The sequence below is a fragment of the Scyliorhinus canicula genome, chromosome 8 (genome assembly GCF_902713615.1).
Source record: "Scyliorhinus canicula chromosome 8, sScyCan1.1, whole genome shotgun sequence".
Lineage (NCBI taxonomy): Eukaryota > Metazoa > Chordata > Chondrichthyes > Carcharhiniformes > Scyliorhinidae > Scyliorhinus > Scyliorhinus canicula.
The window spans coordinates 122,432,145-122,446,681 of record NC_052153.1 but is presented as its reverse complement, the minus strand read 5'-3'; the positions used below and the strand labels follow the sequence as shown (position 1 = coordinate 122,446,681).

General features: G+C 42.4%; 1 protein-coding gene across 6 annotated transcripts in view; it reads left to right on the top strand.

The window, feature by feature from the left end:
- Nucleotides 1–14,537, top strand: part of pam (peptidylglycine alpha-amidating monooxygenase) — a 351,236-nt gene that overhangs the window by 251,376 nt on the left and 85,323 nt on the right. For all 6 annotated transcript variants that reach the window (XM_038805182.1, XM_038805179.1, XM_038805184.1 and 3 more), the window contains one exon: nt 11,161–11,342. In XM_038805182.1, the coding sequence (XP_038661110.1) occupies nt 11,161–11,342 (182 nt within the window). The remainder of the gene's footprint in view (nt 1–11,160; nt 11,343–14,537) is intronic.

The window sequence follows — 14,537 nt, the reverse complement described above, 5'->3', positions numbered from 1 at the left end:
CCACCCAACACGAAGGGCAATTTTGGACACTATAAGGGCAATTTATCATGGCCAATTCACCTAACCTGCACATCTTTGGACTGTGGGAGGAAACCGGAGCACCCGGAGGAAACCCACGCACACACGGGGAGGACGTGCAGACTCCGAACAGACAGTGACCAAGCCGGAATCGAACCTGGAACCCTGGAGCTGTGAAGCAATTGTGCTATCCACAATGCTACCGTGCTGCCCTTATGTTTTTTGTTTATCTGCCATTGTTGTTTGATGCAGCATAAAGAGAAAACAAGTTTCCTTCCTGGAATAAAATCAGGAAATGCTTGATGCACTCCTACATCTGTTGGGAGAGAAACAGTAAGCATTTCCATTAGAACTGGAATAGGTGAGACACTTCACAGTTTCTAAGCAAGTACAGAGCCATGCAAAAAGGTGAGGGAGAGGGAGGAATTATCAAATGTTAAAGGAGATAATGGCGTATGGTCACCAATGCTTACTGTTGTGGGAAAACAGTTAGGAAGAATTGATTTATGTAGATATATTGTTAGAGTAGAGAAAGGCTGACCACCGGGAAGTCTTTTGGGTGAGTCACAACTTCCTTCAGTTGAACATCAGGGCGACCAAGTGACATTTTTGGCATCTGTCTTAAACTCTGCTCCCTTGCCATTGGTATCAGCCCCATAATTAAGTTAGACATTTGGTGGACCGCAAACTGTCAGAAGTTTCATCTTCTGCTTGCTTTCACCTGTGATCTCGCTCGTGGTAAACAAAATGGAGTGTTCAATGTACTGACTTCATGACTCAATCCTTTGGTCATATGAGTCTAGTTCCCCTGTGATAGGCATTTCCACTCGCAGTTTAAATAATTTTGACTCTTGATGGAGCTTCTCTACTTTCTCAACTGTTCCTTTCTTCCCCCCTCGATTTGTGACGACTGTCGGCTGCAATCAAAATCTTTTACCTTGACACCAATGTGGTGACTGGAGACATACACTTGAGCTTTCCAGTAGTTAACAAAGGGGTTTATTGATGAAAGACAAAGGTAATTAAGTAGCAGGCACAGAACGCCATACAACAGGTTTCATCACTTTGGCGCCACACTGCGCTTCATGTGCGATTGACCCCGAGCAGGTTACATGATCCGTGGAGTCCGCTCCCTTAAAGGGGCCCCACCCAGAGAGTGTGCAGTTAGTGTGATCATTTCTAAATTGTCATGTGTCACAGCCAGAAGCTTCTGTACACTTTCCTGTATCCGTAATGTCAAATGAGGTGGTGCTCATATTATTAGCTGTTACCCTTATTTCCTTTGGAACTATCATAGCTACAAGGGTCAGAAGAGAGGGAGGGAGACAAAAAAGTGAAGAAAAATGATGATGCAGAGCAAAAAGGCAGAAATAATGTCCTCATGACGCTCGCAATAAAATGAAGATGAACCACGGTAGGAGAATGTTCAAGCCACATAGTAATGCCTGCAGCAAGATCCCATGAGCCCAACCCCTTTGTTACATCCTGTGTTTTCTCCTTCACAAAAGCTCGGATATTCCACTCTGGGAGGGAAATTATATTTGTATGAGTGTGTGGTATCAGGTACAAGTGGGGGTAAGAGTGGGTGTCATCTTCTGAGCAGAAGATGAGAAGTTAGTCTATGCTAACTCATCTGAAAACAAATGTTTGAAAAACTGTGCACGTACGTGGAGGCCCTAAAGCCAGTCATGCAAATGTTTGCCGATTTACAAATGTAACTGAAGTCAAAGGCCCCACATTTACAGTAATATCAGGAGGTTTTTTTCACATTGTCGGCAAAAATGGAGCATATGGAAATCGCAATGAAATCTCCCACCAGTCTCCCTCTCCCCCCCCCCCCCCCCCCCCCCCCACCACCACCACAGAAGCAGCCAGGGAGCAGTCAGCTACTCTGCACACTTTAAACCATTAATACTCTTTAGAACGGGCAGCACAATGGCGCCGTGGTTAGCACCTGCCGAGGTCCCAGGTTCAATCCCGCCTCTGGGTCACTGTCCGTGTGGAGTTTGCACATTCTCCCTGTGTTTGTGTGGGTTTCACCCCACAACCCAAATGTGCAGGGTAGGTGGATTGGCCACGCTAAATTGCCCCTTAATTGGAAAAAATGAATTGGGTAAACTAAATTTATATAAAAAATACTCTTTCGAACAACATAGTGTGATCCAATTATAAATAATGGATTTTTTTGTTTTTATTTGAAACATGGAAAAGGGGCAAGGATAAACCATTTAGTGAGCTGGTCTTTGTTCTAACGCAGGTTTTGGCAGTCCCCAGACCATAATTACAAAAGGGTGCACTTATGTGCCACAACATATCCTACATGATCAAGACGATTTTGTGATTGTTAAGGCCACATTTTCAATGTTGATAAATTGACTTGGGGAAACACAACAGTTGAGTCTGTGGAGCATTTCTTTAAACATACATCAACAGTAGCTTAAAGTAACATATTAATGGAATATTTTAAAATTAAATAGAGAAGGCGAATATAATAGGTATATTGTTTTGTGACTGAAAATGATTGCAAATGCCATGATAGATGCATAGTTAAAATAAGCAGGATTCCAGGTGTTGGAACCATTTGCTGCTGAATGTAATTACTGTTTTCATTCTCAGTTCAATAGCTTTTTATTATTTAACAGATGGGCTGAGTGAACATCTTTTTCATGCATTGATATCCATTGAAGGGCTCGTACCTTTGGAGAATGATTTCAATTTAATATATAGTTCTTCAGTGTGTTCCAAGGTTAATTAGCAAATGCAACATTGTAGCAGGCACCTGTTAAAGTGGCGGAGGTGGTTTGTTTACTTCTTGGAAAAATACGTCAATGGTGACTTTTGTCTGGTGTAATACTGCATTCACTTATTCACCCTGGTAACAATAATGACATCCTGTCTACTTTGAGCAAACAGAAGAGAAAATAGTTCAGCCAAAGGTAATGAGCCGTTTGGGCTCAGTTCAGCTTAGGAAACTTTCCGAATCCTCCAGGTTCTCACTATCTGTCTGGGAGCTTAGGCAAAATGCTAGAAAAATATATTGAATCACATCCTGTGACATCTACTTGCGTAAGCTCCAAATGTAGCAAGAGCACAAATTAAATTACAAGTCATCTCATGATATTTTAAATAGTAAGACTTAGCAGATTAGGTAGCTTCTGTGGCGAGTGAGGCAGAGTGAAGCCATTTGTTCTCCAAAGCACCAACATCCAGCTATATCTTTTTCTGGTCCCCCACTCTCTCCACACACACCGTGCCCCCCCCCCCCCCCCTCCCCCCTTCCCCGCCCCCAAAAAATCAAAACAAATTATGCTCTTCAATGATGCCTGTTGTTAAGTGCAACATCTGGCCGTTTAGGGAGAGGTGTTTATTCTGCTTTGTATGTATATGTAAAATTCCTCTCAAGTCTAGCCAGGGAAAGCAATTATGAAGACTCAGATTCTTCTGTAGCAAAATGTATAACTCTGTTAGACTTTCCTTTGCATGTTTAGACTTACTTGCGTGACAAGATGCTGAAAGTGCAAGCTCAAAAGACACAGCATAGGAAACAAAGCATCTGGAACATGAGTGAGCAGAGCAACCAACTGTGTATCTCCTTAACCAGTCCGATTTGAAAGTTCTGAAATAAATGTTTGAAGGACGGAGCTAGTGTAAATTAGAATAGGTGAATTTGATGTCAAATCATTTTCAGAAAGAGAAATAAAGTGAAGGGAATAAAGGTTGAATCAGGACGAAGTAAAAAATGTAAAAAGAAATATTTCAAAATTGACGTTATAAAATCTCTCAACATGAACTAATCCTTGCAGATAGTTTTCATTGTTGGGTAGGGATGATTAGCAGTAATTACTACTTGGTGTTAACAGGTACTTGCACTTGAAAAATGAAAATGAAATGAAAATCGCTTATTGTCACAAGTTGGCTTCAAATGAAGTTACTGGGAAAAGCCCCTAGTCGCCACATTCCGGCACCTGTTCGGGGAAGCTGATACGGGAATTGAACCGTGATGCTGGCCTGCCTTGGTCTGCTTTAAAAGCCAGCGATTTAGCCCTGTGCTAAACCAGCCCCTTAACCAGCCACTTGGAATTACAAGACTGCTTTCTTTGCTAGGTTTAGCTTGTACTTGCCATGTAAATACAGCAACTTCGCAACATTGAAAGCATGTCAATGGTGAGCCAGACAGTAAAATACCACTTTCACAAAGCACAACATGGGCAGCAAGATTTGGACATTAGCATTGTACTATGCCTCTCACCTGGAATTGCTGTAACAGTTACACTTAAAAAATACTGAGATTTGCCCCATGATTATTTTAAGGCAAAATCATGCCCATTACAGTGGTGCTCCTCACCTTAAATGGAACTGCTGTAAAAGAGGAACATCGGAATTAGGAGCAAAAGTAGGCAATTCAGCCTTCGAGCCAGCTCCGCCTGGCATCCCAACTAAACTTGAAAGTAGAAGAAACGTAACTGTCATCCAGATTCAAATTCAGATTCAGATTGTAATCCACGTAACATTATCTTAGAAATTAATTATAATTGCAATATCTCAATCAAATTTATTCTACTTTTAAAATGAATTCTTCAAAGGAAACTTACAGGTATAATTGTAAATGATATACAGACCATTGCATTTTGTATTTCAACATTTGAGGTAAACAATTATGTCGGTCACCTTGCTTTGTGTTTTCCTTAGTTGTGACAATGAAAGTGTTTCTTCACCAGAAAGACTACATCGAATTATTTTTCCTAATCTTGATGAAATATGTTTTGTGATGACATGTATTGCTTTGAAATGAAACTGCAGCAGTTTGAAGTATCCATAAAATCCTCTTGTAGCTGAGGAAATTTCTAATAATACCAGATTTAACTATTTCTCTGCAGTGAGTAATTGAATGCACTACATGAGAGTATGGTGGAGGCCATACTCTCAGACTTTCAAAAAGAAATTGGATGGGGCAGCACGGTAACGCAGTCGTTGGCACTGCTGCCTCACTGCGCCAAGGTCCCAGGTTCGAATCCCATCCCTGGGTCACTGTCTGTGTGGAGTTTGCACATTCTCCCCGTGTTTGCGTGGCTTTCGCCCCCACAACCCAAAGATGTGCAGGGTAGGTGAATTGGCCACACTAATTTGCCTCTTAATTGGAAAAAATGAATTGGGTACTCTAAATTTATTTTTTTTTAATTAAAAAAACAGAAATTGGATAAGAATCTGAAGGGAAACCTGCACGGCTACAGGGAAAGGATGGGTGAATGGGACTAAATTAGTTGCTTTTTGCAGAAAGCCACCAAAGACATGAAAGGCTGAACGGTGGCCTCCCCTGCTTGTAACTATTTTGATTCTCAAGCATTCAGGAATATTGTTGCAGTCTGTGATGCCCAGTCTTATTGAAACTTGAGATGGACCAAAAAGATGAAACTTCCAGAAACTAATGAGATTTTGGTCTGTTCTGGGCCAGCATTACTCATATTTTGCTTACCAAAACTACTAGTAATTATTTCACTTGTTAAACTTATAGTGAAACATTTTTTATACCATTGTAGTTTGATATATTATAACTTGATTAAGCTGCTTTGAATTATTTTTTGTAATACATCTATTTTTAGATTAATTTTTCACTTCTGAAGGAATCTGATGGCTGTTCCCAACTTTTACTAACACAATTAAATATGCGCGAATAGCCCAATGATAAGCCATTGATCAATCTAATGGTTGGAATGTTATGGTTTGGGACAGCAACAAGGACCTGACTAACTATTATGAGCAATGCGAAATATGGAAATGCATATTTATCCAATTTCCCAGAGAGCAGAGATAATACAATGGTTTTAAATTTCCCTTCGTCCAATGTCTGTTCCTGTGGGTTGTTACCCGTGCCACGTGCTAGCGAGACAAGGAATACGGAGAGAGAGCAGTTGAACACGTGGTTACAAGGATGGTGCAGGAGGGAGGGTTTCAGATACCTGGATAATTGGGGCTCATTCTGGGGTAGGTGGGACCTCTACAAACGAGATGGTCTACACCTGGACCAGAGGGGTACCAATATCCTGGGGGGGATATTTGCTAATGCTCTTCGGGACGGTTTAAACTAATTCAGCAGGGGGTTGGGAGCCTAAATTGTAGCTCTAGTATACAGGAGGTTGAGAGTAGTGAGGTCATGAGTAAGGTTTCAAGGTTGCAGGAGTGTACCGGCAGGCAGGAAGGTGGTTTAAAGTGTGTCTACTTCAACGTCAGGAGCATCTGGAATAAATGTGGGTGAACCTGCAGTATGGGTTGGTACCTGGGACTTCGATGTTGTGGCCATTTCGGAGACATGGTTAGAACAGGGACAGGAATGGTTGTTGCAGGTGCCGGGGTTTAGATATTTCAGTAAGCTCAGGGAAGGTGGTAAAAGAGGGGGAGGGGTGGCCTTGTTAGTCAAGGACAGTATAACGGTGGCAGAAAGGACGTTTGATGAGGATGTCTACTGTGGTAGTATGGGCTGAGGTTAGAAACAGGAAAGGAGAGGTCACCCTGTTGGGAGTTTTCTAAAGACCTCCAAAAAGATCCAGAGATGTAGAGGAAAGGATTGCAAAGGTGATTCTGGATAGGAGCGAAAGTAACTGGGTAGTTGTTATGGGGGACTTTAACTTTCCAAATATTGACTGGAAACGCTACAGATGGGGTCCGTTTTGTGTCCAATGTGTGCAGGAGGGTTTCCTGACACAGTATGTAGATAGGCCAACAAGAGGCGAGGCCACATTGGATTTGGTACTGGGTAATGAACCAGGACAGGTGCTAGATTTGGAGATAGGTGAGCACTTTGGTGATCGTGACCACAATTCAGTTACGTTTACTTTAGCGATGGAAAGGGATAGGTATATACCGCAGGGCCTGAGTTATAACTGGAGGAAAGGCAATTATGATGCAATGAGGCAAGATTTAGGATGCATAGGATGGGGAAGGAAACTGCAGGGAATGGGCACAATTGAAATGTGGAGCTTGTTCAAGGAACAGCTACTGCGTGTCCTTGATAAGTATGTACCTGTCAGGCAGGGAGGAAGTGGTCGAACGAGGGAACCGTGGTTTACTAAAGTAGTTGAATCACTTGTCAGGAGGAAGAAAGAGGCTTATGTAAAGATAAGACGTGAAGGTTCAGTTAGGGCCCTCGAGAGTTACAAGTTAGCTAGGAAGGACCTAAAGAGAGAGCTAAGAAGAGCCAGGAGGTGACATGAGAAGTCTTTGGCAGGTAGGATCAAGGATAACCCTAAAGCTTTCTATAGGTATGTCAGGAATAAAAGAATGACTAGGGTAAGAGTAGGGCCAGTCAAGGACGGTAGTGGGAAGTTGTGTGTCGAGTCCGAGGAGATAGGAGAGGTGCTAAATGAATATTTTTCGTCAGTATTCACACAGGAAAAAGGCAATGTTGTCGAGGAGAATACTGAGATACAGGCTACTAGACTAGAAGGGCTTGAGATTCATAAGGAGGAGGTGTTAGCAATTCTGGAAAATGTGCAAATAGATAAGTCCCCTGGGCTGGATGGGATTTATCCTAGGATTCTCTGGGATGCTAGGGAGGAGATTGCTGAGCCTTTGGCTTTGATCTTTATGTCGTCATTCTCTACAGGAATAGTGCCAGAAGACTGGAGGATAGCAAATGTTGTTGCCTTGTTCAAGAAGGGGAGTAGAGACAACCCCAGTAACTATAGACCAGTGAGTCTTACTTCTGTTGTGGGCAAAGTCTTGCAAAGGTTTATAAGAGATAAGATTTATAATTATCTAGAAAGGAATAATTTGATTAGGGATAGTCAACACAGTTTTGTGAAGGGTAGGTCGTGCCTCACAAACCTTATTGAGTTCTTTGAGAAGGTGACCAAACAGGTGGACGAGGGTAAAGCAGTTGATGTGGTGTATATGGATTTCAGTAAAGCGTTTGATAAGGTTCCCCACTGTAGGCTGTTGCAGAAAATATGGAGGCATGGGATTCAGGGTGATGTAGCTGTTTGGATCAGAAATTGGCTCGCTGGAAGAAGACAAAGGGTGGTGGTTGATGGGAAATGTTCAGCCTGGAGTTCAGTTACTAGTGGTGTACCCCAAGGATCTGTTTTGGGGCACTGCTGTTTGTCATTTTTATAAATGACCTGGAGGAGGGCGTAGAAGGATGGGTGAGTAAATTTGCAGATGACACTAAAGTCGGTGGAGTTGTGGACAGTGCGGAAGGATGTTACAGGTTACAGAGGGACATAGATAAGCTGCAGAGTTGGGCTGAGAGGTGGCAAATGGAGTTTAATGCAGAAAAGTGTGAGGTGATTCATTTGGAAGGAATAACAGGAAGACAGAGTACTGGGCTAATGGTAAGATTCTTGATAGTATGGATGAGCAGAGAGATCTCGGTGCCCATGTACATAGATCCCTGAAAGTTGCCACCCAGGTTGATAGGGTTGTTCAGAAGGCATGTTAGCTTTTATTGGTAGAGGGATTGAGTTTTGGAGCCATGAGGTCATGTTGCAGCTGTACAAAAGTCTGGTGTGGCCGCATTTGGAGTATTGCGTGCAGTTCTGGTCGCCGCATTATAGAAAGGATGTGGAAGCATTGGAAAGGGTACAAAGGATGTTGCCTGGTATGCAGGGAAGATCTTATGAGGGAAGGCTGAGGGACTTGAGGCTGTTTTCATTAGAGAGAAGAAGGTTAAGAGGTGACTTAATTGAGGCATACAAGACGATCAGAGGATTAGATAGGGTGGACAGTGAGAGCCTTTTTCCTCGGATTGTGATGGCTGGCACGAGGGGACATAGCTTTAAATTGAGGGGAGATAGATATCGGACAGATGTCAAATGTAGGTTCTTTACTCAGAGAGTAGTAAGGGCGTAGAACGCCGTGCCTGCAACAGTAGTGGACTCGCCAACATTAAGGGCATTTAAATGGTCATTGGATAAACATATGGATGATAAGGGAATAGTGTAGATGGGCTTTAGAGGGGTTTCACAGGTCGGCGCAACATCGAGGGCCGAAGGGCCTATACTGCGCTGTAATGTTCTCTGTTCCAGTGAATGACAGCTACACTACCGTTAGTCATTCCCAGTTTATTTATGACTAATTTCTCCCGCCTTATTTTAAACATCCCGTGTTGTTTTGATTATTGTTTTTCAGTAATTCAACTCTATTTCAAGAGTTAATTATGCTCTCTGATTGCAGATGTTCCTTCTAGATCTCGTATTAATTTGTCTTCCAATAATGCTTCTTTTGTAATCTTATTCCAGTCATAACCTACATTATTCTTTTGTAAGTTTGAAAGCATAACTAAAGGTTAAACTCATTTGTTTGAAAAATTTTCCACTTTGTTATACCAGCATATTATGGTATTTAAATAGCATTTTAGGAACCCTGTTTTCTTGTCTAATTTAATTTATTTACTTTGCTGTTATGAGAAATAAATGGACCTCCACTGTTTTCCCATCGGCTTCCGGAGCTAGGTAAATTATTGGAGCTATTTCTATTTACATGTATATTTTTCCCCTCCATCATGCGCAAATTCTTATTTCAACAACAGACATTATCAGATCTCTCTCAATGTGGTTTGAGTGCTGCGATTCTCATTGGGACCATTAATTTTGAAAGATATTTTTGAATTTCCAGTAACTAACTGAAAGGATCACAGACAAGAATGGGGAGATGGTGGTGTCATGGTAATGTCAGTGGGCTAGCAATCCAGTGATCCAGTCTCGTGCCTCTGGAACACAGGTTCAAATCCCACCATGGCCGCTAATGGTATTTAAAATCATTTGATTCACCAATGTCCTTTACGGAAAGAAATCTGCCATGCTCACCTGTTCTGACCTACATGTGACTCCAGACGCTAGCAAAGTGGTTGACTCTTAACTACCATATTAAATGGTCCAGCAAGCCAACTCGGGTCAAGAGAATTTAGGGATGGGCAACAAATGCTGGTCTTGATTTTTTTAAATTCAAATTTTGAGACTTTTGCTGTAACAAATGAACTAAAAGCAACATTGACTAAAAAACACCAAACTATAGAAAAGGTTCTCCCCTAACATTTAACACATCCAAAAACCTCATGTCACGGTTATACTTTACATCATGCTCTCAGCTGAATAACAGTTTTTACAATGACCAGTCCAACATCACTCCGAGCTTCCAACAAGTTTGTTTCTCCACATTTTGTTGAATGATAACATTGAGTGACCATCAAAAGGTGCTCCTGTCAGTTTTTAGAGAAGTCTCGAATTGAATACGAGGCTTATCCCTCCCCCAGCCACAGTAGGTTGATTCTTTAGGATCCCTTGGATTGCCACAGGGTGTATCTCTTTTACTCCATTTTATTCTGCCTGATAGACCACAGAATGAGTATTCAGTCCTCTCTACTGATTACACTGCCTGACAATTTCTTGTGTGTCTCTCTGTGAGACCTCCCTTCCTGTCTTTTCTGCCCAAAACCTGGAGACTGATAGTCTAACCAGTCAGCACAACTACTCTAGCTATTGTTTAAAAGCCAATTCCTGCGGATGCTGGAATCTGAAACCAAAGAGAAAATGCTGGAAAATCTCAGCAGGTCTGGCAGCATCTTTAGGGAGACAAAAGAGCTAACGTTTAGAGTCCAATGACTCTTTGTCAAAGCTTTGCTCTTTTAGCTCTATTCTATCCCTACAGATGCTGCCAGACCTGCTGAGATTTTCCAGCATTTTCTCTCTAGGTATTGTTTACATGTGTGATGTCTTGCACCTTCTTCCAGTAAGTCAATCTGGGCATCCCATCCCCATAGCAACCAAGCCACCCAGGTTTTGTCAGGCAGAATTCAGTGCCGGTCACATAACCCACTTCAATCCTTGGGTATAACCTTGAATTAGACATAATCCCAAATTATCATTATTTTATAAACTTCGCATTCCTAACAGAGCCATCTCCGTGTTCCCAGAGGGTGGTTCGAAATGAATCTGACTTCACCTTCCTTCCAATGGCACCTAGCTTCTGACCTCTGTCTCTTGATGGCATGAATGAGCTAGGGAATTAATTTTGATGAATCTCCTTCTTTGACAGCACATTAGATCATTAGTAGAAATTAAACTGGTCATTTTAGATGTTGTGATATAAAACATTCGGGGAAACCTGTGTGAGTGTATTAAGCATACAATTATTTTGCTTTGTTAACAGAGCAACATCGAAAGATGAAATGTGCAACTTGTATGTCATGTACTACATGGAAGCTAAGCATGCCAAGCCGTACATGTACTGCATGCAAGGAGGTAGCCCTGAATTGTTTAAACATATTCCTCCAGAGGCAAATATTCCGATCCCTGTCAGCCCAGATATGGCAATGCATGGACATCATACAGGTGATTAGATCTTAATAATTGTAAAAGGAATAATTGGTTCTCAGCTACAGCATAGGTATTTTATATTTCTGAAACATTACAGTTGCATTATTCATCAAAAGTATTCTGTAATGTTCTGGGGATCAGTAAGAATGATTTTAATACATATAGAAAGCTGATTGAGTGACTCTGCCGTTATTGGTCTGTTAATTATGCCCCTTAACCACTTGAGGACAAGATGTTTTTGGTTGTGTTACACAATTCTGTTGCTGGGGCAGCAGGGTAGCATGGTGGTTAGCATAAATGCTTCACAGCTCCAGGGTCCCAGGTTCGATTCCCGGCTGGGTCACTGTCTGTGTGGAGTCTGCACGTCCTCCCCCTGTTTGCGTGGGTTTCCTCCGGGTGCTCCGGTTTCCTCCCACAGTCCAAAGATGTGCGGGTTAGGTGGATTGGCCATGCTAAATTGCCCGTAGTGTCCTAATAAAAAAAGTAAGGTTAAGGGGGGGGGGTTGAGTAGGGTGATCATGGCTCGGCACAACATTGAGGGCCGAAGGGCCTGTTCTGTGCTGTACTGTTCTATGTTCTATTGTACAGCTCCAGATAAGCTGGTAATTCACTGTGACACTTGTCCATGCCCAATGAAAATTATAAGATTTAAATTATTGATAGAAAACTAAGAGTGCTAGCTTGAAATAAGAAGGTTGAACGTGTCTCTAAAAGTAAGAAGTTGGATGACATAATGTCTCCATATATTAGACCTAGAGGAGTAGATGGCTTTCTGCACTGGGGTGCTTGGAGGGATGGATGTTGGAAAATTAACTTGGGTGTCAATGGTTGTAAAATATGAGTCTATTAATTGAGAAGTATAAGAGTGCCAAAGGATACAATTTCTCTCCCCCCCCCCCGCCCCAATAACGTCACCAATGTTCTGCCTTCCAATGTCAGTATTCTCGCTTCAAGCTTTCCCGTATTTTTTTCTTTTTCTCTCAATTCAAATATCTGATGATTAGTTATAACTAAAGATTAAATTGCAAACCCTCTGTAACCTCATTTTGAACTGCTTTGAGTTGTCAACTTTTGAGGGTCTCTGTAAGCATTTTTTTAAGCTGCAGAGTTAGGTTTTGCATTTAGTATTATTGAATTAGCTGCCATTATTAGATAAGGTAGTGATTTGTTGGAATGTTGACTGATTGGTCAAGGCATCGCCATGGAGAAAGCAATGGGGAACTATAAGCTCACCAAGCCTCCGGGGAATTCAAAAATGGTGCAAGATTTGAACATATCCCTTTTAGAACATAGAACATAGAACATAGAACGATACAGCGCAGTACAGGCCCTTCGGCCCTCGATGTTGCACCGACATGGAAAAAATCTAAAGGCCATCTAACCTACACTATGCCCTTATCATCCATATGCTTATCCAATAAATTTTTAAATGCCCTCAATGTTGGCATGTTCACTACTGTTGCAGGTAGGGCATTCCACGGCCTCACCACTCTTTGCGTAAAAAACCCACCTCTGACCTCTGTCCTATATCTATTACCCCTCAATTTAAGGCTATGTCCCCTCGTGCTAGCCACCTCCATCCGCGGGAGAAGGCTCTCGCTGTCCACCCTATCTAACCCTCTGATCATTTTGTATGCCTCTATTAAGTCACCTCTTAACCTTCTTCTCTCTAACGAAAACAACCTCAAGTCCATCAGCCTTTCCTCATAAGATTTTCCCTCCATACCAGGCAACATCCTGGTAAATCTCCTCTGCACCCGTTCCAAAGCTTCCACGTCCTTCCTATAATGAGGCGACCAGAACTGTACGCAATACTCCAAATGCGGCCGTACTAGAGTTTTGTACAACTGCAACATGACCTCATGGCTCCGGAACTCAATCCCTCTACCAATAAAGGCCAACACACCATAGGCCTTCTTCACAACCCTATCAACCTGGGTGGCAACTTTCAGGGATCTATGTACATGGACACCGAGATCCCTCTGCTCATCCACACTACCAAGAATTTTACCATTAGCCAAATATTCCGCATTTCTGTTATTCTTTCCAAAGTGAATCACCTCACACTTCTCCACATTAAACTCCATTTGCCACCTCTCAGCCCAGCTCTGCAGCTTATCTATGTCCCTCTGTAACCTGCAACATCCTTCCGCACTGTCTACAACTCCACCGACTTTAGTGTCGTCTGCAAATTTACTCACCCATCCTTCTGCGCCCTCCTCTAGGTCATTTATAAAAATGACAAACAGCAACGGCCCCAGAACAGATCCTTGTGGTACGCCACTCGTAACTGAACTCCATTCTGAACATTTCCCATCAACTACCACTCTCTGTCTTCTTTCAACTAGCCAATTTCTGATCCACATCTCTAAATCACCCTCAATCCCCAGCCTCCGTATTTTCTGCAATAGACGACCGTGGGGAACCTTATCAAACGCTTTACTGAAATCCATATACACCACATCAACTGCTCTACCCTCGTCTACCTGTTCAGTCACCTTCTCAAAGAACTCGATAAGGTTTGTGAGGCATGACCTACCCTTCACAAAACCATGCTGACTGTCCTAATCATATTATTCCTATCTAGATGATTATAAATCGTATCTTTTATAATCCTCTCCAAGACTTTACCCACCACAGACGTTAGGCTCACCGGCCTATAGTTACCGGGGTTATCTCTACTCCCCTTCTTGAACAAAGGGACCACATTTGCTATCCTCCAGTCCTCTGGCACTATTCCTGTAGCCAATGATGACCTAAAAATCAAAGCCAAAGGCTCAGCAATCTCTTCCCTGGCTTCCCAGAGAATCCTAGGATAAATCCCATCCGGCCCCGGGGACTTATCTATTTTCACCTTGTCCAGAATTGCCAACACTTCTTCCCTACGCACCTCAATGCCATCTATTCTAATAGCCTGGGTCTCAGCATTCTCCTCCACAATATTATCTTTTCTTGAGTGAATACTGACGAAAAGTATTCATTTAGTATCTCGCTTATCTCCTCAGCCTCCACACACAACTTCCCACCACTGTCCTTGACTGGCCCTACTCTTACCCTAGTCATTCTTTTATTCCTGACATACCTATAGAAAGCTTTTGGGTTTTCCTTGATCCTACCTGCCAAAGACTTCTCATGTCCCCTCCTTGCTCGTCTCAGCTCTCTCTTTAGATCCTTCCTCGCTTCCTTGTAAATATCAAGCGCCCCAACTGA